The 22,321-nt window shown below is 42.4% G+C and overlaps 5 protein-coding genes across 6 annotated transcripts; 2 read left to right on the forward strand and 3 right to left on the reverse strand.

The window, feature by feature from the left end:
- Positions 1-277: 277 nt before the first annotated feature.
- On the forward strand, positions 278-4,291 carry anapc15 (anaphase promoting complex subunit 15). 2 transcript variants are annotated; one of them, XM_071925758.2, is made up of 5 exons: positions 278-326; positions 720-849; positions 1,104-1,163; positions 1,545-1,685; positions 2,275-4,291. In XM_071925758.2, exons 2-5 carry the CDS (start codon positions 730-732, stop codon positions 2,320-2,322), a joined length of 369 nt encoding a protein of 122 aa, XP_071781859.1. In that variant the 5' UTR covers positions 278-326; positions 720-729; the 3' UTR covers positions 2,323-4,291. The 2 variants fall into 2 exon arrangements, with proteins under 2 accessions (XP_071781859.1, XP_071781868.1); XM_071925767.2 differs by having other exon boundaries at positions 1,548-1,685.
- A 198-nt stretch (positions 4,292-4,489) lies between these two features.
- tomt (transmembrane O-methyltransferase) lies at positions 4,490-7,092 on the reverse strand. Its single transcript, XM_071925708.1, has 4 exons — positions 6,831-7,092; positions 6,185-6,381; positions 5,734-5,856; positions 4,490-4,687 (listed from the first exon to the last, which is right to left on the reverse strand). Exons 1-4 carry the CDS (start codon positions 7,090-7,092, stop codon positions 4,490-4,492), a joined length of 780 nt encoding a protein of 259 aa, XP_071781809.1.
- Positions 7,093-9,160: 2,068 nt separating this feature from the next.
- On the reverse strand, positions 9,161-12,290 carry sfrp2l (secreted frizzled-related protein 2 like). Its single transcript, XM_071925652.2, has 3 exons — positions 11,683-12,290; positions 10,635-10,715; positions 9,161-10,356 (listed from the first exon to the last, which is right to left on the reverse strand). The coding sequence occupies exons 1-3, from the start codon at positions 12,203-12,205 to the stop codon at positions 9,938-9,940; spliced, it is 1,023 nt and encodes a 340-aa protein (XP_071781753.1). The 5' UTR covers positions 12,206-12,290; the 3' UTR covers positions 9,161-9,937.
- A 739-nt stretch (positions 12,291-13,029) lies between these two features.
- lamtor1 (late endosomal/lysosomal adaptor, MAPK and MTOR activator 1) lies at positions 13,030-18,297 on the forward strand. Its single transcript, XM_071925732.2, has 5 exons — positions 13,030-13,250; positions 14,253-14,398; positions 14,542-14,619; positions 15,355-15,478; positions 15,829-18,297. Exons 1-5 carry the CDS (start codon positions 13,209-13,211, stop codon positions 15,919-15,921), a joined length of 483 nt encoding a protein of 160 aa, XP_071781833.1. The 5' UTR covers positions 13,030-13,208; the 3' UTR covers positions 15,922-18,297.
- Positions 18,298-18,842: 545 nt separating this feature from the next.
- lrrc51 (leucine rich repeat containing 51) lies at positions 18,843-21,299 on the reverse strand. The gene is made up of 4 exons (XM_071925746.2): positions 21,248-21,299; positions 20,200-20,405; positions 19,645-19,793; positions 18,843-18,978 (listed from the first exon to the last, which is right to left on the reverse strand). The coding sequence occupies exons 1-4, from the start codon at positions 21,297-21,299 to the stop codon at positions 18,843-18,845; spliced, it is 543 nt and encodes a 180-aa protein (XP_071781847.2).
- Positions 21,300-22,321: the final 1,022 nt, after the last annotated feature.

The following is a 22,321-nucleotide window of genomic DNA, read 5'->3' on the forward strand; positions in this document are numbered from 1 at the left end:
GTGGACATTTAGGGATGGTAGCCTATCAGGCTCTAAACAAATGTCCTTGATTGGGATATTGATAGTTATTCATGCGCCAAAATGTCCCACAGACTATATGTATTATTATATACTCATATGTTATTAGTTAATCCCTCTATCACACCTGATATAAGCAAGCTGACCCTGTTCTTTTAGCTTCACCTTCCTTTTGAAAACCAAAGCGGAACCTTTGTGAAGTGGGCCACGGGGCTCGGGGGGCATTTATTGGTGAACACCAGTGGTTTCCGGCCAGAGTGTTTTGAATTTTTTTTTTTTTTTTTTGAAAGCCGGTGAGATACTGACAGGTAAATCTCGAATTATATTGTTTAGGATTACAAAAAACAATTCCACATTGTTCAGTGTTGTTTCCCTAGATTATCCACGACACACATGGCTTCGAGATTAAATTTAGTCTTCGCGCGTCATCTCGAAAAGGAAGACTTGGTCTGAAAGTCGTAACGATCTGTTAATGTGCCCCCGCCATCTCTGTCACGTCTCATATTTTGTTTACATGTTTATGCTGTTTTACAATACATTTCCTACTTTGCCACAAACAGTTCTAACGTTTCCTTTTACTGACTGGAAATGATTGGTTTCCCTCAGTGAAGACCCGGGTTTAAATGCCTGTTGTTACACGTCCAACCGTCCTGAAGCTGATTGGCAGTGTGTTTGTGTTTTTGTCCCTGTGTGTCGGTCAGCCTGACAGAGATGTCCACTCTGTTCCCGTCTCTGTTCCCTCGGATAACGGAGTCTCTGTGGTTCAACCTGGACCGGCCCTGTGTTGACGAGACCGAGCTGCACCAGCAGGAGCAGCAGCACCAGACCTGGGTGAGCAGCCTCGGCCCGGCTTCATCCAAAATACACATCATGCAGCCATTACACGCACGTTCATGCAAGCACGGCCTCTCTCACACACGTTCATGCGGTATGTGTCCATGCACAATCACTAACATGTTTTTTTTATACACATTCACGTATGCCACCAAATTAGTAAAAACACAAAAAACAGCATTTCAACCAGAGAAAGACCTATTTTTCAACTTCTGTACACATTATATTGTGTGTTTGTCTGTCTACCTTAGTTACAGAGCATTGCTGAGAAGGACAACAACCTGATGCCCATTGGGAAACCCATCTTTGAGGTATTTATTTGGCCTTTAATTGGGGTATGGATTTCAACAAATCTCATCAAATGCATTTTTAAAGCAAAAATGAAAGTTGACCAAGAGTGTTGCTGTGCCACAGCAAGAAATTCATGGTAACTGGCTACATCTGGTTCCTGTGCTATGCAAGAAAATAAATTGGAGCTTGTTGCATTTCATAATGCACTGTAAAAGGCATCCACTGTATTGTAAATAGTTCAGAAAAGATGCAAATTTGAAAAATAACTCATTCATACCCTTTAAGTCTACCCATATTTACCCATTTATAGACCAAGGAGTTTTTGCCTTTTTATATTAACAGATCTGTGTGTGTGTGTGTGTGTCTCCTCCATGTTTGTTGTCTGTGCTTACTGTGTGTAGCAGACATTTGACGAGGAGGAAGAGGAGGATGACGAGGATGAGGAGGACAGCGAGGAAGACTCTGAAGATGAAGAGGACATGCAGGACATGGATGAGATGAACGACTACAACGAGTCACCGGATGACGGCGAGATCAACGAGGTCAGAGTTCAGGGGTCACACCCAACACAGAGATGTAGAGCAGATTTATTATGATGAACTAATCTATTTTAATCTTATTTGTTGTTATTAGAACAGAGTTTTCCTAGTAATTATGTGTTCTTAGATCTTATTTGGCTGCTGGTTTAAATAGTATTTTAAATTAGTGGAAGTGATTTTGCTGTGATTGCTTATTTCTATACACAAGTAGGGTTCACTGCAGATGGCAAACTCCAGTTGTTTTAATTGCATTTATTCAAAATGTATCTGCCTTTTTTCCCTCTGTTGTTCATTTCCCTGCCCTCTCAGTACTTCACAGTAAATGATTTACATTAGGTCACATAGAGTGTAACATCCACTGCAATGTGACTAGGTTGCTTCATGAAATTGTAAAAGATTGGTGTTAAAATCCCATCGCATGAAGGTAGGAGGGTAATTTTGATGCTCATTTGGTTGAAAAACTTGTGTGTGTCTGGCTTAAAATGTGGAAGACTTGGCATTGTTAACAAGTGGAATTTAGTTGACTTTTCTCTCCCTAAACAGAGAAATAACTCTGTTTTGTCTTGAATCTGTCTCTGTTTCTGTGTGTCAGGTGGACATGGAGGGAGCGGACCAGGACCAAGACCAATGGATGATTTAAGCCAACAGACTTGTCCAGTCTGCATCAAGCTGTGTGACGCTGGGTTTACACTGCCCACTCAAAGCCTGACTACTACCCCTTTAGGTCTGTGGTGCAGATATATTTTCATATTTGTGTAAACAGGAAGAATATGAAATGATCTTGAATCAAAGCTTATATCATTATAGGCCTTAGGGGTAAATCCAGCTAAAGTGTCTCATGTCAAGCTGCACTCCCGCCCCTCAGCCTCGAAAACTCTCCGGACTTCAACTGGGAACTGTATTGTTTGTACATGGCGCACATTCACGCTGTCACAAACACAGAGGTTGAGGTGTCAGATACTAGCATGGATGTGTGTTTTTGTGCACGCTTGTGTACGTGTGAGATTGCCCCCAGTTGTGTTTTTTCTTTTTTTTTTTAGTGGCAATGTGTGAACACTGATAAATGTTTTAAAGTAGTTGGAGAGACCCCCCCTATCTAACACACACACACACACACACACAAAGCCATTCTTATCCGTTCCTCCCCTATAGAACTGCAGACAGTCTCTATGTTTTGGCTGCCTTCTGTCTCTGTCAGACACACACAGTGTGGCGGCAGCAGGCGTCCCCCTTAAGGACCTCAGTCGTCTCTAACCACTAACCCTCTGATTTGAACTTTGACTTTGTTGCGTCTTCAGTCATGTGCCTCATCTCAGAGAGTCTCCAAACAGCTGACTTGGCACGAACAACAGCTCAGTCAGCTAGTGCACTTCTGGATGTGGTAATTTCATAGAATTTGAATGGATAGTAAGGGACCTTCCATATTGTTTCTGCTGATCTCTTTTGTTACAACTCATATGCCTTCAATACAATTTTGATAACATAGTCTTGAAAATGTGCATTATATTATGCAATGCATCAGTTCTCTGGGTGAAGTGCATTTTAACTGCTTTTTTTTTTTTTTTTTTTTCAACTATGTTGAAGGTTTGTAGCAGCCGTGACCATTCAAGAATGTTGATTGAAATAGGAATGCACATTGTGTCCATTCAAATTCTGTGGTCAGTGAACTCTTACTCTGTCCAGAGCCGTCTATCTAAAAAGATAGATACAAGGCTCTTTCTGTTAAAAACAGGTCATTTTTATTAAACCAAAAAGAAAATGTAGTTTCTTATATTTTCATTCCTCAATCATGAAGAACACTCAGTTTACCATGGTAGCGAGTGATGTGGCTGCATTTTAAGCTGTCTAAATGTTAGATGAGGTAAATTATGCACACCTCCACTAGTTCAGTGCTACTGTTGATATATTGAATTAGCTATTACAACATATGAGTCAACATTGTCCTTTTCTGTTTATTATCAGAAACGAGTGCAGTGCTGATGCAGGATGATCTTGAAATTGGTGTAGCTAAAAATACTCTTTTGGGAGGCCATGGCCATAATTCACTCAATGCCCATTTAGTGTTGCTTTTACATGGTGCTCAGCATTCCTGAGGCATTGAAACGCCTGGGGATGAGGTTAATAGTCAGCTAACTATAATTTCACTATCAGCTAAAGGTCAAGTTTTACCCAGGTCTTTCATGAACTATGAAGGTCCCTCATCCTCTGAACATTATCTATACTAAACTACATGAAGCACAGTCATAAGCTTGGATGAAATACAACCGTGGTGTTTTATTTTGCATAAAATATTTAATGAAGTTGCTCTTCATGATCATTTTCTAAATGGTTAATTATTTTTGTTTAAATAAACAAGCTGTATATAGAGACTAGCACTGGGCTCACTGATTTACTAATTATAGAAATCCATGCAAGATGATTCCTGTAAAAGCACCATTTGTTTTTCCTGTTTAGAAAGTTATTTTTTACCCAGCAGGGGGCGCTGGTGATCATAGTAAAATGAGCGGTGGGGAGCCTTGGATATATGGAATAAGTCATATCTTTAGAGAGAACAGAGGCTGTTTGACATGTAATGCATCTCTGAAAGACTAACAATTAAATATTGACATATGCCAGTTATTAGAGGATGATTGGCTGAAATTTAACAGTTTGTGGAGCGTTGAGGTAATTTGCAGTTCATTTTCAATCACATTTTACCAAAAACATTTAATTCTAATGGGGCATGTCATTCCTCTTCATCCCTCCTCACACCACTCCCAGCCAGTGTAAAGTGTATCTTCATAGTTGTGTGTGATATCTGTCCCAGTCTACTTGACTCCCTGGTACACCAGCTCGGCCATCCCGTCCCTGATGCCCTTGATGTACTCCAGTGTGGCCCGGTGGACCCTCCACTCGTACAGGCCGCTCCTGCGGATGTGTCGGAGGAAGTTGGGAGCCCCGGGGAACAACACGTTGTCGGCCACGATCATAGACCCCTTCCCCAGTAGACCAGAGCCCTCCAGCATCTGTAACACACAGCCACACACACACACACACACACACACACACACACACAGGCAGTAATGTAACCAAATTAAGTATTAAGTACTTAACACCACTATATTTCAAAGTCCATATTCCTCTTATCCCATGTCACTAAATATATCTACAACAAGCAGTTACTACTGTAGCTGCATTGAAGAAAAAAAGGTTTGCATGCAAAATATGATTAGTTCATAAACCAAGGCCATTGTTGACTTCAGTCTTCTTTTAAATGAAGCAATTAGTCAGTATAGATGGACCACTGACCCCACTGGCCTCCTTTTGGAGGTTAGCATGTCAAAGTTGGAGTATTTTGTAGGACTGATTGATTTTTGATGCTCTAACAAATTTTTATTTCAAATACATACAGCAGTACTTTTACTTGAGTTGAATTTTAAATGGAGGACTTTAACATTTACAGTACTGATCTATAAGGATATTTCTATTGAAGTAAAAGATTTGTGTACTTCTTTCCCAGCAGGGCCACTTCATAGAATAGTACAGCAATCTCCTTTGGTACACTTTCGATGGTGCATTAGCATTTACATTGACCTCTCTCATTCACTTTTGGTAGAGACATCACAGTCAGAACTTGGGATGCTGCACATGTGCAGACCTGGAATAGTATTGGCAAATACATTTTTCCTTTAGCCTACTTTGTTGCCAGATACATGGTGTTTTTGCAACACCAGACAATAAAAATGAGGACCAGAGAGTTTAGACTATCATAGGAAAGTATCTGAAAAATCAAATGCAATACCATTCTGATACTCCAAGCAAGTATTTAAAATAAACAATAAGAGTTGACAACATTTCACTCAGGTCTGCACATGCTGTGAGCTTCTTATGCAGTCTCATGTGGGTTGAACATTGCTTTGTGTATGTACCACACCCCACTTCTGTCTGCCTCAGATCATGCTGCCCTCTTAGTCATCCTTCTGAGAGACATCAAGGAAAAGAAATTAAAAGACAGTCCTAGTAGTTGTGAATAGGTGTGAGTAGTCTGTTATGTTCTGTTGCCAACAGTCACCTGCAGATCAGGAAGGTAGCACTTCTTCCAGTGGTCCATGAAGACAAAGTCCAGCCTCTCCAGACCATATTCAGACCGCAGCTGAGGAATCACCTCATCAGACGGATTCACGATTAACTCCACCTGAACACACACATTGGCCTATAAGCCTAAAACTTGGCCAATATATAGTTGGAGAAGCTTTTCCATCGTATGGATGCAATATAACATAATTTTTACACTCTCCATATGTAGAAGTGAAATGAAAAAAACATGCATTACTCCACAGGGAACTGAACTCCTAACCCTGGTAGTGTTAGTACTGTGCTGAATTTGCTGTGACATGTTACAGGATATATAGCAAACTATTTGGTGTGCATGTGCATAGGTATGAGTGTGTGCATATATGCATGTGTATGAGCAAAGCTGTGTCTGTGTGTGGGTGAATGTGTGTGCAGCCCCTCTCTCTCACCGTGTCGTCGTCAAACCCCGCCAGGCGGATGATTTTCTCGGCGATGGCAGCGTTCCTCTGGTCCATCTCCACGCTGTAGAGCCTGGCGCCCAGCGGGAGAGCCCGGGCGATCCGCACTGTGCTGTAGCCGCAGTGAGCACCCAGCTCCAGCACTGTCAGAGGGCTCTGCTCCATCAGCAGCCGGTCCAGGATCTTCCCTACATACACACACACATAGGCTATACATGTCCAGGGTAAAGACAAACTAGGTCATTTGGTCTGAACTTACTTATACTCGCATTATTCATTCTCCCGGTGAGAGCCAATGACAAAACTGTATAACTTGAATTTATAGGTGAGGATTGTAGTTTCTGTTTCATGCTGTTGTGTGTTCCTCTATATCTAAATGCCCTTTCAGTCTTCAATCACTTTCAGAGTTTCTGTGCTTTTCTCAAAGGTATCTGTCATCAGATAGCTGTGTTTTTCTAACTATAACAGACTGCAGTTACCCTTTTTGGATTCAGATTACAGTAAATTACATGTATTATGTTAATCCCCAACTCTTGGAAGTAAGGCGTTGTTACTTATGGTGTCTTGTTTACCCTTCTTATGGACAATGTTGCTGATAAACTGACACAGGGTTGTATTATCTGAGTTATCTGTTCACCTTTCTTAGGCCCAATGTTGCTGATGAACTCCACCTTGCTGCACCAGGTGTCGAAGGCGTCCAGGATGCTTTCCGGGTCTCCAGGGGTGGCGTGGGTCAGGACGTACTGGAAGGCCCGCTCCTCCCGGCTCAGGCCGGTAACGCAGTCCCTCCACACCCGGACCAGAACCGCCCGGTAGAACAACACAAAGTAGTAGCGGTACCGGATGAGCAGCGTCAGCACGAGGGGGAGGAAGGCCAGAGCGATGGCAGGAGACACCATCCTGCATGTGCAAAGCAAAACAGAGAGGCAGGTAGATTCACTGCTCATTTGTGTTCATACATGTTCATGTTCATATGCAACAAGGGGATGGTGGAGAGCAAGAGTGTTGTTTTCCCATCAATTTTCTGTGTATTTCTCAGTTAACTTGGGAGAAATATTTTGTGGATGTTATTTTCTCTTGTGCTCCTTCAAATTAACCTTTACATGAACTTTGTGCCTATACTTTACAGAGAAGTGCCTTGGTGTCGCTTTACTCTCTGCTGTCACACTCATTAGGTGGACAACAACACCATTGGCTCACTGTATTTCAAATCTACACTATAGTTATGCTTCCCTACAAAGGAGAAAGGCAGTAACTTCAATCTTGGTTGAAAATTTGATTTTTTTCATTTTTCTGTCCGTGTTAGATCAGAATGTTACATCACCTCATTTTCTAAGATCTTCTTCCAAGTCATTTGTTTGGGCAGTTATGAAAACTTTAAAGGGACATTTTCTCAGTTTCACTCTGAGTAGTTGCAGCCTGTTGCCTTTGTAGGGCAATATGTACTTAGTGGTGGATTTGTTCATAGTTAAAGGGGGATGGCAGATAGGAAGGGTGTGTTTTTCCCTCAGTTTTACCTAATGCCACAGATGTTAGGGCGATGCATTTTGTCATGCGTGTTAACAAAATGTCAATTTGGCTTCTGTGTGCAGGCTCAGATGCTTGATCTTTCTCCTGAACATTCCTTAAAACGGCCCCATCTAAAGTTCACACAGATGCAGTAGGACCGACTTATACGTGCAAAACCCTGCATGTATCTTGCATTAACGCTGCAGAATACTCCAACCAGTTCCTCTTGGTAGCAGACTAGCAGTGCAGTGAGTATGGAAATATAGGGAGACATCTATGATGACTCTTGTCATTATCAGAGGCATGCAGTACTCTATACTACTTCTATATTTAGAGTGCCAGAATAATCTGGCTTTGCATTCAGGGATAGCATTGTTACCTGTGTAAGATCACTGGCCGTTTCACATGAACACAATAAGCTTAGCTATGATTTAAGAGGCAAACTCATCACTCTTACTCCCACATGCATCATGCCTCATTCATCTGTGGTGCCAAGAGTCTGCAGTAGGTCTGTGCAAGTTTGCTTATTTTATGATCAAAGCCATGAAATGACATTACACAACTTCACATTAAAATAAAGCATATTATGGAATAGCTAATATTTAAGATGGCTATTATAAGACCATTATTTCTAAAATAGTCAAATTTTAATTGATACAATCATCTGTAGTTTAGAAATATTAATTGCTGAATTTAAGGTAAAAATGATTACCTAACTAACCCTAACCCTACTACTACAATAATTTCCCCAAAATGATAACTAACATTGTGGAACAAATGCCTCCATACCTTTCATCTACCCAACATGTGATCTACACATAAATACATGCCTTCACTTACTGGCTCTATGGTGGATGTGAACTCAGGCTCTCTAGATCTTTCTACCGCCTCCTGTAACTGTAGACTCCACAAGCAGCCTGTACCATATATAACTGATGTATAAAAATCATCAAAACAAAGACACAAACACACAAACTCACCTGCTTTCTCGAAAGTTTGACAAGGGCAGAATAGCAGTGAGGATGACAGCGAAGATGAAAGCGGCACTACTGCTTAGACAAGTGAAGGAAGGTGTGTGTGTGTGTGTGTGTGAGAGAGAGAGGAGGTAAGAGACCTGGGTATGTAAATAATTTATACATCACGCGCACGTATGTATATCCTCTAATTATTTACCATCAACAGTCATTGGTTGTAATATATCTATGTCAACAGCTGTTCATCGGCCTTTGTCATTTTTGATCTGACGCACAAGGAGCTTCATGTCCAATGATAGTTACAGTATGACTTATAATGGGTGTAGGAGGAGAGATAGAGAGAGAGAGAGAGAGGTAGTGTGAAACAGACATTTGATATATCAGGGTAACATCGGCAGGTGTGTGTCTGTGTGTGGAGTCCAGTTTCTCTCTTCACCCACATGGAAAGATCCACACAAACACAGAGTAAAGTATAAAAAGCTAATTTATGGAATAACATCCAACAGCAGTCAATACAATATAATACATACTTATCTCAAGAATATACAACAAATGCAACCATGTATTGAAATATGTGCAGTCACCTCATATTAGGCACTTGTTTTGAAAAAAGTCACAATATACTATAACTTGAACTAATATAGATTTGTGGTATTCAGGGCTCATCTAGTCGCGGTTTGCAGATTTAGATCACCTTTCCTTTCCTTCCCTTTTTGTGCTTCTCCTTTCATCTGATTTGTTGCTCATTTGAGATTTTGTCTGGAGCCTGAAGTAGCTCCATTTCACATCAAAATGATATTATAATACATAATAAAATGTCAGTATAAAGATGATGAGAGAAAAAGTTAGATGTGTGTACGATGTGACAAGCGTGACGATTATGTAAGGAGGTGGGGGTGGAGCTGTGAGGTGCAGGTGTCCAAAGCATCAACTAATCAGCATCCCTCTTTGAAAAATCTGCATTTAGAATGGGTTGGACGCACCGAATGATGCAAATCCAAGATGCTGCTATTTTATTCAGCAAGTCCAGCAAAATACATGAATCCTGTCCCAGTTAGAGTGATATAGATCTTAGCAGGAGATGGCAATTGATAAAAAGACTTTGGGCAGATTGCACTGTAGGTGCTGTGTCCCTGTCCCTCACCAGTTAATTAGCACCATAGAATCACAAGCTGCACATGATCACAAGTTACTCTGCAACATCCATGGGACAGGACTGCAGAGCTGACATGGCTCTGCCACTGGAAACTGTAGTGCCTGCCTATGGCTCAGAACAGGGTTGTTTCAGGAGAGACCTGATGAACTTCTTCAGCTCTCTGTCCTCTCTGGTCCACCTCACCAGCCGAGTCAGCACCAGCCTTCCCTCCTCTGCCTGAGCCAGGCCCAGGTACCATCCGCCTGGGGCCCCGTTCCCCTCCTTGCCTCCTCCCTTCCGCTGTCCCCTCTCCATCTCTTCCTCTTCTGTCCCCCCCTTTCCCTCCGTCTGTGAAGAGTCCAGGCCGGGGCATGTGCAGCTGCCTCCTTCCTGCAGCCACAAAGCGCTGTGGACCATTGCCCCTCCAACCCCCTCGGCCCTCTCCGCCCCTCCACCAGCCCACCTCAGGATGCGGCTCCGGCCCAGAGGGACCAGCTGACGGTCGCCTCCCACCATCGACACGCTGCCCAGACGCAGCTTAAAGGCTGGGACAGAGAGAGAGAGAGAACACCTATTAAACGTGTGCTTCATTTCACACACATTGTGTGTATGTGCAGGGACAACACAACCATCTCTTTGAGTAGATAATCAGTTTTGTGGTCTGTGATGTGACAAACAAGTTTTCAATTTCGACAAAACCAACAGTAATGGATAAAGAAGAATATGTGCTGTTTTTCTTCTCCCCAAAGTGCATTCCATTCACAAAAGAAAAGACACTTATGTATTTTGTGTGTCATTCCTTAACTAGGCTATTTGTTCTCACCATATGGACTGTGGCAGAAGTTGTCCTGGATGTCAGTCTCTCCCTCAGCAGCCAGACTGCAGGCATCACAGATAACGCTCCCTGGGGACGAAAAGGACAGGGGATTAGATGACTGTGTGTGCATGTGTGTGTGTGGCTGCAGTGGGGGTGGTGGGAGATAGTCTACATGTGGTGTGATGTTAAAAAAAAAAAAGAATGGATTTTGACTAAAGGATGGGGTGGTAGGACTATTGTCCTGGAGCAGCAGTGCCAGTATTTCCATCAAACATTACACAGCAATTTTTCCAGTGTTAATGACAATTATGTAAAGTTTCCAAGAGTTGACTGGAGTGTTGTTTGTTCACAGAGTAGGTGGCTCTGGTGTGGATGGTCACAGCTAGCCTGTCATAGTGTTAAATTAACTTTGATGAGTGTGGATAAACACTGGTATAGTGCTATTTTTTACACTCTACAGTTAAATTAACACTGACGTCTTTGTTGGGTACAGAGGACTTGACATTCTGGCCATGTAGTCAGAAACCACTGTTGGTGGTATCGTAGGCTACAGTAATGTTATCAATTTCCCCAGTAACAAACAATGTAACGAATTACTATTTCAATGTCAGTGATAATACAATTACCAGTTGTTGTTATTACTCCCCTTTAAATGTCAGGTTGATGTTGAATTATCTATATCCCATCCCCATACAGCTATTTTGTAGCCGTCATCCTCTCAGACTGAGCTAGCTTAAAGAAACGGCTGAAAAGTTTACTTTGTCCGTCTGTATCCCCAGATTCCCACTGATTTGATTTTGTTAAGCAAGTGGATGACAACAACATTGTAGTTATCCTTCTGAAGGTAAAAGAGGATGCAACCGCCAATTTTGGGAGTGTAATGGAGCCTACAATAGCCTACAATAACGAGTAGAGTAACGAATTACTGCTCCTGGTGAGTAGTAACTATAAGAACATTACTTTCTAAATCAGTAACGAGTAACGAATTGCTTTTTTCAGCAACGAACCAACAGCTGTCACAGTGTCTCTGGCAGAAACCGATCCGCTCACTGACCTTTTGACGCCTCCTCGTGCCTGACCTCCTCTCTCGTGCGCGCCTCCAGCTCTCCGGTTGCCGGGATACAGAGATTGGTCCCGCGCGGGAACCGGGTGCAGTTGAACATCTCGGGCCAGGGGAAGCCGAACGCGCTCATTACGGGCACGCAGCCGTCCCTCACGGCCTCGCACAGGCTCCTGCAGGGACTCACCGGCCCGGCCAGCTCCGGCAGGCACACCGGCGCGAACAGCGAGCACAGGAACTTCTTGGTGTCCCGGTGGCAGAGCTTGGACACCAGAGGCAGCCAGGCCGCCGACTGCTGCTGGGCCTCCCGCAGCGAGTCGTGGCCCAGCAAGTTGGGGATCCGCATCTGCCTGTACCCTATCCCGTGGCACAGAGACAAAGTACTCGGGATGGGTTTACACACCGAGCGGACCGAGGAGCTGAACCCGAGGGACGGCGGCCCGAGCTGGGCGGGAGGATCTTCAGAGGCATAAGAAACTGCAAATAGTCCTATAAAAGTTATAACAGAAACAGACATGGTTAGTCTCGGCAGGGAACAATAACAGACTGAGCCCACACAGCTGCACTTCGCCTCGTTGTCCCAGTCTAGACTTGACCGGCCTGAGGTGTAAACAAAGAGGAGGGGAGGAAATGGAAATGGGGGTAAATGAGAGGGCAGGCGCCTCCCAGGCATCCCACCCTGTCAGACTGGTTTCTGCAACGCCTCCACACTTAGCGGCGTGGGTGGGGGTTACCGGTATCTGTGATTAAAACAAATGATCTATTGTTTGTTAATGTGGGCATTCCTGTAAACTGTATACTTTAGGCAAAACAGATAGGAGCGAGGCTTTAAATGCGAGTTTGCCCTGGGCATCATATCTCTGTGACACTGATTTTAGTCTTGATTATTGTGGATGACTGAAGATGGTGTGTGTGTGGCACTCTATCATCAGAGACCCTTTAATCTTCTGCCAGAAAAACACTCCTCTTTGACATGAGAACCAACCAGCCTTATCAGAACCGTAATTTAGATCGGCTCTCTCAGATGTTGTGGTCTCTTCATTTGTCTTCGCCTGCTGTTGCCTGTTTAACATTTTTCTTTAGTCTTATGGAGTTCAGACCGAGAGTGCTTGATTTAATCTTTACAATGTTTGAATTTAATAAAATATGCCATTTTATGTTTGTTTGTTGCTTTCACCAAAGTGAATAGCTCCTCGTCCTTTCAGAAATAACTTCCAGGCATCCCCTCGCTCTCTGTTATAATAAAGGAATCCAGTATCACGTGACGAGGGTCACAGCGGCTTCTCGAATACCGGAAGTGGTCGCGGTGTTGTTGCGCCAGAGCTGCTGTCATGTGATAGCTCGTCCGAGGAGCTGCTGTTGACAGTAGCCTGCTAGAAGAAGCAAGGAAACCAACCAGGAAAGAAGTTGTCCGCTTGTTGTGAAGGACAGAGCCGGTGTTTCTTCTGGGCAGACGGGTCACCGAGCAGAGAAGCTGGGGTTGTGTGGTCTGGCAGAGCGCCGGACGCCCCTCGGACGCCATGGGTTGCTGTTACAGCAGCGAAAACGAGACCACAGAACAGGTAGCCGTCTGGCTAGCTAGCTAACGCTGGAAGCTATCATGCTAAACGCTGCAATTTAGCAGGAAACAAAGTACTAGATAGAGCTTAATTTATAGTGGGTGTTGTTAATTGACAAACCTGGATCGACGTTACCAAGAGGTGTTGGAAATGAAACTGATTGTGACACCTTAACAGCTACAACTTGCTTGTTAAACTAAAGCCTTTAGTTACGGCCTGGCCTAGGGCAGGCAGTGCAGCTAGCAAGTAGCCAGTCCCAAATTACTGTACAAATCTGAAGGTAAACCAGCATGTTTCTAAGGAAAAGTAACAATTTACGTCATCGAATATTGCGGTCACCTTGAAGTCAGTTTAACCTTTTGGACACGATCAGCAGAGATAATGTATTGTAACTTCGTTCGTAAAACTAAACTCGTTATGCATCAGTGTGTAAACAATATTGACTAAGTTAGTACCACTACGCTGCCGTAAACAGGCCCTTTAACACCAACCCTTATATTCCGGACAGCGTCGCCCTGATGCGTGTTGCATCATATGACCAGCAAAGTCGCATTGCAACAAAAAAAACTGCTTTTAGTTTCTGGAAACAGTCAGTTCTTCCCTCATGGAGAATATCTTTAGACATCTCAGGCTCATAGTTCAATTGACTCATATCAGAGTGAACTGTCTTGGTTTCAGTGATTCAATTAGAATTACCTAACCTATTTAGGACCAGGGATTTATTTGGGATTTGGAAAGGGTGAGCTCTTATCCAGGTGTTTTTCAATTTGGTGAATCTAGAACAAAGTTTAGGATTCATGCTCCCTTTCTAACACTTTACTTTAGTGGGGAAATGGCAAATCTGACTTCAGGTCAGGTTTTCTGCCTGTGGGTTTCCTGGAGAGATGTGTGTGAGTGTATGTGAGCCTTTTGGGCTGTCCTGATAATTTCCTTGATTGGAAAAACTTTGATCTTCATCCATACACTTATTTTCTGATTGACCATGATGTGTTTTCTGTGTCCAAGGACCCTGATGAACGTAAGCCGCTGATCCCTCACCCCAACCCCGACAGCAAACCTCCAAACGGCACAGAATGGAGAACTGCCAACGTCCCCTCGGCGCGCACTGATGAACAGGCCCTCCTCACATCCATCCTCACCAAGACAGCACAGTAAGACACATAAACCCACAAACTAGCCAGACTTCAGCCTTTGAGTACTTATTTGTTGGTAATACGTTTTTTCACAGTGGAATGCCCAGGCTGTAATGTGTTCACTTAATGAATCCAATGTTTTTCTCTCTCTCTTTCTGCAGGAACATCATTGATGTCTCGGCTGCAGACTCCGTCATGATGGAGCAGCATGAATACATGGACAAAGCTCGGCAATACAGGTATGTGGGTGATCAGCAATTATTTTTAATGTTTTACTTCTTGATAGATTTAGAGGGATTTTTTGGACACAACACTGCCATTCATCGGAGTGCTCTTGCTCTTCTGCCGCTGTCTCCTGTTTTTGTTGCTGTTGTGCAGAGCATACACTGTTTCTGTGCGTGGGTGTGGGTATGGGACGGGTATGTGTGTCTGTCTGTCTGGACAAAGGGTGGCTTTAAAATGAGAGATGAATCAATCTGTGTTGTACTCATGTGCAGGTAGTATCATTCACTAGCTGAATCACCGATGGCCTATAAGCTTTTGAGATGGTATTGCTATTTGACTTGTCATAACCCTACAATGGTAACACTCTTAGTTTACAAGACGCTGGGCAAAGTTCTATGCTGAAGGTACATTATGTGGTGCTATAAGTCATTATATTGTCTGGTAAAACCTCACTAACCCAAAGCTATTTAAATGTTCTAGTTAAATGTTAAGATTGCTGAAATATTATGGAGGGGGGCAAAGCTTATTCAGAACATACATGCATATTCCAAAAAGTAAAATGTGCGGTCAAAAAGCCTTTATTCGCTCATCAGTAAAGAACTTAAAATGATTGTGCAGAATGAATAGAATATGTTCTTGCATTGCAGTTTATTTTAATTCACTGTGCCTGTTTGTTAGCCAGGTCTGCTGGAGTAAATGCGCTTCTTGAGTGTTTCAGGACTAAACAAGCTTCCGTTGCTGTGTTTCAGTACAAAGCTGGCTGTGCTGAGCAATAGTTTGCCCCAGAAGAAAGCCCACCTTCTCCCCTCGCTCACCAGCCAGCCCCACCAAGTGCTCGCTAGTGACCTGGTGCCATACTCAGATGTTCAACAGGTAATCATGCACCAGCAGATACTGAAATACAGGAGATATAAGTTGGGATGCGTGATCAGCTCTAGCATTTTTTTTGCCTTCATCCTTGTGCCTTTTTCTTGTTGGTTTCCTTCTGGAATGGAGAGATACTCTTTTGATAACAATATGGAACATGGGGAGCTGTATGATATTTCAGTGTGTGTTGGGGTTGTTGCTATAAGTGTGGCATAAAATAGCCCCTTATGCTAGCCAATGTGTTTTTTGTACAAAATAAGCAAAAACACCTTCTGATGGACACACTTTTGTCCAATTAATGTGTAATGTATTTGCACACTGTACATTAACTCTTATTGGCTTCCTCTTTTTTGCAGGTGTCCAAGATAGCAGCTTACGCTTACAGTGCAATCTCTCAGATCAAGGTGGATGCGAAAGAAGAACTGGTGGTTCAGTTTGCCATTCCCTGATTCTGCCCCTCTGGCCTGCATATTATTCCTCCCATCCCTCTCTTTTCTCTGTCAGTCCTGCCTTCTCACCTCCCCAGCCCGACCTGTATCTAAGCATCTTGGTCCCTGTGCTTCTTAGCTATGCCTCTAGCAGCTACAAAGACAGAGACGATTGGAATTGCACCTCAAATTGCACCCTATGGCTGTCCTTTAGCATGCTTCATTATGGGCCAATGGCAAATACTCATTGGCTAGTGGGCAGTGGAAGACAGTCTAGATGGGCCAATAGGGTGTGATCTGAGATTTGCAACAACCAGGCCTCCTCTATACCTAAAGACTGGATCACAGCATTTATCAGAACCACCTCTGGAAAATTAATCACTCATCCTATTAATGATCTGCCTGTCTAAGATTTTTAAGATGCCCAGTTAAGATAAATGGTTGTCAGGACTGTTTCGGTTGTTGATATTTTTTAAGATGTGTATGTTTTGTTTGGAGTGACAGTGTTTGGTAATGAATATTCAGGCTGCTGCTGGTGTTGCATGTGAAGCTTCCCTGGCTTGTTCTGTAGTTACATAACCAGGCACGCAGGGCGAGGCGCTACACCTCAGCCTGTTAGCCACAGCCGTGGAAGAATGTATATTCACCAGGGATGGAGCTTAAGGGTTGTGGGCACCAGGCAGGTGGGGGCTATTGGTCTGTCTACTTCATACAATCTCCATTAAACAGGAGATGAGGAATCCAAGAACAGGAAAAATGAGGAGCGGTCTGTGTCGTCGTGGAAACGTCACATGAGTCCAGAAGTGGAAGTGCAATGGCAGAGTCATGTTTTAGAACTCATTTAGTCATAAGCACATTTTCTTCGGTGCTGGGTTGAAGAGAAGCCTGCAAAAATGAACGCGATGCTCCAAAATCACTTGAAGATGAATTAATAAAAGTGATTTTGGAGCATCGTGTGCAGGTTCTACACTTAATTTTTGCAGAGTCATGTTTTACCCACTTATGATAAAAAAAAATTACCACATTGCTGAAGTTCTCACTGCATGTGTCTTAACCCTGTTCTGACTTCATGGGATGACACTGTCCACTCCTCAGTCTCTCTCCTAGCACAGCAAAAAGATGACAAGATGGCAGTCAAAATAAGGGGAATCTCTATTCTTTTCTAGTTAAGCTGTCACTTTAATTTGGAAGATAGTAATGCTAAATAGCCCCTGTTATCGTGTGTGATGTACGCAGGCCAGACACGGCCATCAAACATACCACAGCTCTGGCACGCCGCACTAAGAAACCTCTAATCCTGACAACCTGAAGACAAACCATTAAACTGAAATCAAAATTAATTTGAGTCTCAACAAAGGTATCAGTAAATTTGGTTCACATTCCACTGGAATAATGTAGAAAACTAACATTGAAACAGGCAGGGTTGGTAATCTGTTAGTTATTCCAGTAAAGGCCAAATCGTGAGTGACCTGGGCATGGTGTCAAGGCTGGTATCCTTCGCTGGGTGAGGATGCAAACACGAGCAGAGGGTGCTGGGTGAGCCAACAAATGTTACTGGGGGCGGGCACAGATGGGAGCTTTCTTGAGGCACATTTGTCCGAGTTTACAGAAAGGAACATGCTTCCTCTTTCCAGTTTTCTAGCACTAAAATAATCAAGCTGGCAAATCCTTTGATTCATATCCCAGAACGTCACATATTTAATAGCGATGGAGGCATGTTGGAAGAGGTGGGTTGGGGGTGTGGGGGGATGCAGGGGCAGACAACGTGCAGTGATGCCTTCTTTGTACAGAATTTTCTGATCCAGTAAAACAGTAGACAGATTGTATGAAGTTCCCCTTTTGTAGAGAGTTTATTGGTCAGGATTGGCTAAGGTCTTGTGGGGATTACAAAAGTTTTTATGAAACACAAGAACACTTTTAACACCTGAGTTTGTTAGCTTTTTAAACAAAGCTTCTAGCTGCAGATTGTAATATGATTGAGTTATTCATATTAATCAGAAACTAACCATTGTAGCAGTGTGGGAGAGCGGTAACAATCTATGTCCCGCCACAGATAAAATGATCCATGACCTTTATTGTGATTATTTATTTGTGTTTTAAATGTATTTTGCTCTTTGGATGAGAGCACAAGAGTGTGTGCGTGGTCAGGGAGCAGGGTGAGCCTCTCTTGGGTCTGTAAAGGGATGATCTGCAAGGCTGTGATTATTTCAACCAGACAATTAATTTGAGCTTTTTGCAGTGGGCTCTTAGCATATTTTTTGTTGGTTTTGTTTATTACTCAAAATGTGTAATACTACCTGACTTATGTTTGTAATTTCTTAGGCTAGTACCAAAAAGTTTTAAGATATTCTGTTCGTTTTTTTTGTTCAATTAATTCATTAAAGACTTTCAACATAAGCACTGATGAGTGTGTCTTAAGAATAATGCACAAATTTGTGTACGTGTATCTGGGGAGTGGTCGGTTCACTAAATAATCAGCCCATAATAAAATGAATTACTGATTTATTTGTTCCAAGATACGACAAAATAAGCCAGTTAACCAAACCGTTATCCATAACAATATTCAGATATTCCAAAAACCCCACATATTTGCTGTTACATTAGTGAACTTTGCAAACAAACATCAATTTCAGAGCTAAAGTCCCCATGTGTCAGCATGTGCCATTCAGTGTCATTCATGCATGTGCCTCCCCATCACTTCATATCCATCTGTTACTTATTAAAAGCAAATCACTGTTTTTTCATAAAACAGTGAAGAAAACTTGAACCTTTTTGAGAAAGGAAGTACTGGTTTCCCCACAGATATACACAGACAGACATGAGGTAAATATTAGATGTTTTAGTGTTTACTTCATTGGAGAGCTTTCCGGCTGTGAATGTGGAGCACAGAACATACTGGTGAAACTACGACTGCAGTTCAGCACCGTGGAGCCATCTGTCTGTCACTGGAGGCTCTTCCTGGTATCTCTGCTGCGGTTGTTGCGACGATGCCAAATATTCGCCATGACTCGCTCCTGGCATGTCACGGCGCTGAAATCTACCGTCTTCAACTGAGGCAGGGCAAAAATCACATGACTCCTAAACAAACACACAAACCAGTTTATCTGAGAATCCAGATGCTTCATGGTCATTTTTATGTTTCCATAGTGCATGTTGAATGAGGAAGAAGAGAGATTTCAATCAATCATTTCAATAAAATGAAATCAAAAAGCTATATTGATGCACGAGTGATCAGTTCTCTGGAATACAGTTTTAGCCAATAACAAGTGTGACCCTTCTTTCTTTCTGTGTGTGTGTGTGAGTGTGTGTGTGCGTGCGTGTAACTGGTGTTGCTATGCAGACTGGAACAGGATATGTAATATGAGCTTGATCTCTGCTCCATTTAAGCACCTGTTAAAATGCTATGTACCTACAAGCTCGCCAGGCATCCATTTTTCACATGCACACACACACACACATACACACACACACACACACACAATGTAACTGCAGACTTCTAGCGGTGGAATAACCCCCCAAGTGTGTGAGAGTACGGGGCGCCATCTGTGTGTCTGTATCAGGTTCTGTCCTTGGCAAAACACCAGCAGCTGTGGGTCACTGCTGGGTGCCTGACAGTTTCATTTCAGTTCTTATTATGAACCAGAAACAATGGCCCAGAAATAAAGGCATAACACAACATCTTAGAGCCAGGGAGTGTGTGTCTAAGAAAGAAAGAACCAAACAAACAAACAAACAAAGAGTGACCTGTAGCCTTTCTCGGTCTCTATGCGATTTCCATGCAGGGTGATGGTGTGTAGATGCGGCAGCACTCCCAGCCTGTCCACCTCTGGCAGGTTACAGATGCCGTTGCCATGAAGATACAACACACGCAGTTCCCGCAGCTCGCACAAAACCTGGGACACACACACACACACATACACACAGGTATGTTGCACATTAGCGGCAAACCCTTATACAGGGACACAAATATCATGAGAAAAAGTAAATGTAAAAATTATTTAGGCATGATATAGAAAAAAATTATTTGCTATTCATATGGAAATAAATAAGCAATTACAGGGCAATTACAATTTTCAACATTCCTTTGCTCTGGTTAGATATGATAGAGAAATGCAAAGAAATGGAATGCTATCACTCCTGTTATAGTTGGCCCACAGTACATGGAAATGCAAAATGTGTGCTAGCTGCACGTGAGTAAATCTACGTATGTGTCAAAAAGAAGAAAGAAAGAAAGACAGAAAGAAAGCAACGGAGCAAGCTAACGTGCAAACAAGCACGCCGAGGAGAGAGCAAGCTCACTGGGTGTATGTGTGAGATGTGATTGAAGGACAGGTCCAGCCAGGCGAGCTGCGACGGCACAGCCAGGAAGTGGGCGATGGTGTTGTGGAGGTCGCTCAGGTCACTGATGTTGTTGTTACTGAGACGCAGGCAGTGGCTTAGGTACTTCTGTTCACAGTTTCTCTTCACAGGCCGCAGACCATCTCTGGGTTTCTCCGACTGTGCTTCTGAAACAGGGAGAAAAGTAATTAACTTCATATTTTTGCTGCACTGCATTTCAAAGGAAATATACTTTTTACTTCACTCATCCAAGTGAAGTTATGAAGAAAAATGTTTTAAAATAAATGTTCAGGTCATTAAAAATAATGCATTGCAATCAGAGCGAGCATAAATAGATCACTGGCAACTTTAGTTTTATCACTAAAGTCCATTCTGTTGAATATGGAATGCTTACCAGCACAGAAATACGAGGAATTATCTTGAGCTGTTTTGCTTATGATGCTTAAGTACACTTGGTATCAAATACTTAAATACTTTTACTCAAGTACAGTTTTGATTGGTGGACACTTTGCCAGAGTATCATTCCATCAAGGTATTTCTACTTTTAATTGAGTTACACCAAATTCCTCTATTTTATTCCCATTCACTAAATGGAACACGAAATGGGCACTGCATTAAGGCAGCATATGGAGGAGTTAATTTATGGTTGTATCCATACATGGCAAAAACAGCTACATATTATAATGAGCATATTTTAATTAACTTTCTTAGTGGGGGTCCTAGCGGAAAATGTACTTCTGATTAACAAACCCAAAGAGCTTCCATTAAACTGAGACAGATTTCAGATGGGAGAAACTAATATGATGGCTCCTTTCTAAGGGTGTAATCCTATGATACATTTTAGGATACTACAACTATCACAGCAACACTAAGTGCCTATAGGATGATTGTGGGAATAAGGGAGTAAATAAATACCATAAGGTCACTCACTGTAAACTCACTATTGAGAACCACAGACAGATTAAAAAACCATATAGGAATGTTATAGGGATTTTCTGTTAGGGTATACCTTTCATAGAGTTGATGGATCTGTGCGATAAATCCACTGGAGCGCCATACATCTTCCAGGAGTGGTACATCAAGCAGGTGGGGAAACTTTGATCCTAAAGACAAACAACCAGAAATTTAAACCTAAATCAATTCGATTTTCAGAAACAGCATACATTTATTTTTGTCCCTGCTAAAACACCCTTTTGGCATATAAATTACATCAGTTGCATACTACTTCCTATGATGTACACTGTGAATTTATGACGATTTAGGCTGTCAGCCAGAAAATATGGATTAACTCTCGATTTAACTGTCCTGCTAACTCTCTTGGCAGACAATATCGCCTATCTCCGTCGCTTCTAAAAATTTAAATGCGTTATCCCAGCATTTTCTTAGCTGACTCGCTAACGTCAGGTCCAAAGACGTTTCTATCAGCGACAGTTACAATATGACTTAAGTCACAGTTTTTAGAAAGCTATTTCTTGATTTAATCTTTGACCTAACGTTAGCTAAAAAAAACATATTAGAAACATACCAATTCTCACACAACGACCCGTTTCCAAGGAAACCAAACGAACAAATATATTGTGGGAATTGTAGTTGGAGTAAAATCTGCATTCTCCATGATTAAATTGTGCTTTCGTACAGGCTTCTATTTGAATGTGTAATAAGCAGTAGTAAAGGTGCGTAATTAACAATTAGGCCAACAATTATTTGTTAACAAATGAAAAAAATATTTATGATACGAATCTACAATAGACGCGTTTCGAAGAGTTTGCACATGCGCACATTTACAAACTGATAGATGCAACAAAGACGATTGCCAGTATTTATTTTAAACGACAAGGATTCACGATCAGCATCAATTAACAATTTCAAGTTTAAACTTCTGTTCATGTTAGCAAGTTGGCCGGTACATTGTGCATGTGCACAACGGGACCAACTCCAAGACAAAATTGTTTTGACTCACTTCCTGTAAACGAGGCGGTCTGGGTTACGCATTTAAACAACGATGAACGTGAGTACGGGATTTCTCTCCCACTTCTTTACTTCCTCTCTGTTCACTCCGGGCATTAAACCAATCAGCTTCCTG

The sequence above is a fragment of the Centroberyx gerrardi genome, chromosome 6 (genome assembly GCF_048128805.1).
Source record: "Centroberyx gerrardi isolate f3 chromosome 6, fCenGer3.hap1.cur.20231027, whole genome shotgun sequence".
In the NCBI taxonomy this organism is placed as follows: Eukaryota; Metazoa; Chordata; class Actinopteri; order Beryciformes; family Berycidae; genus Centroberyx; species Centroberyx gerrardi.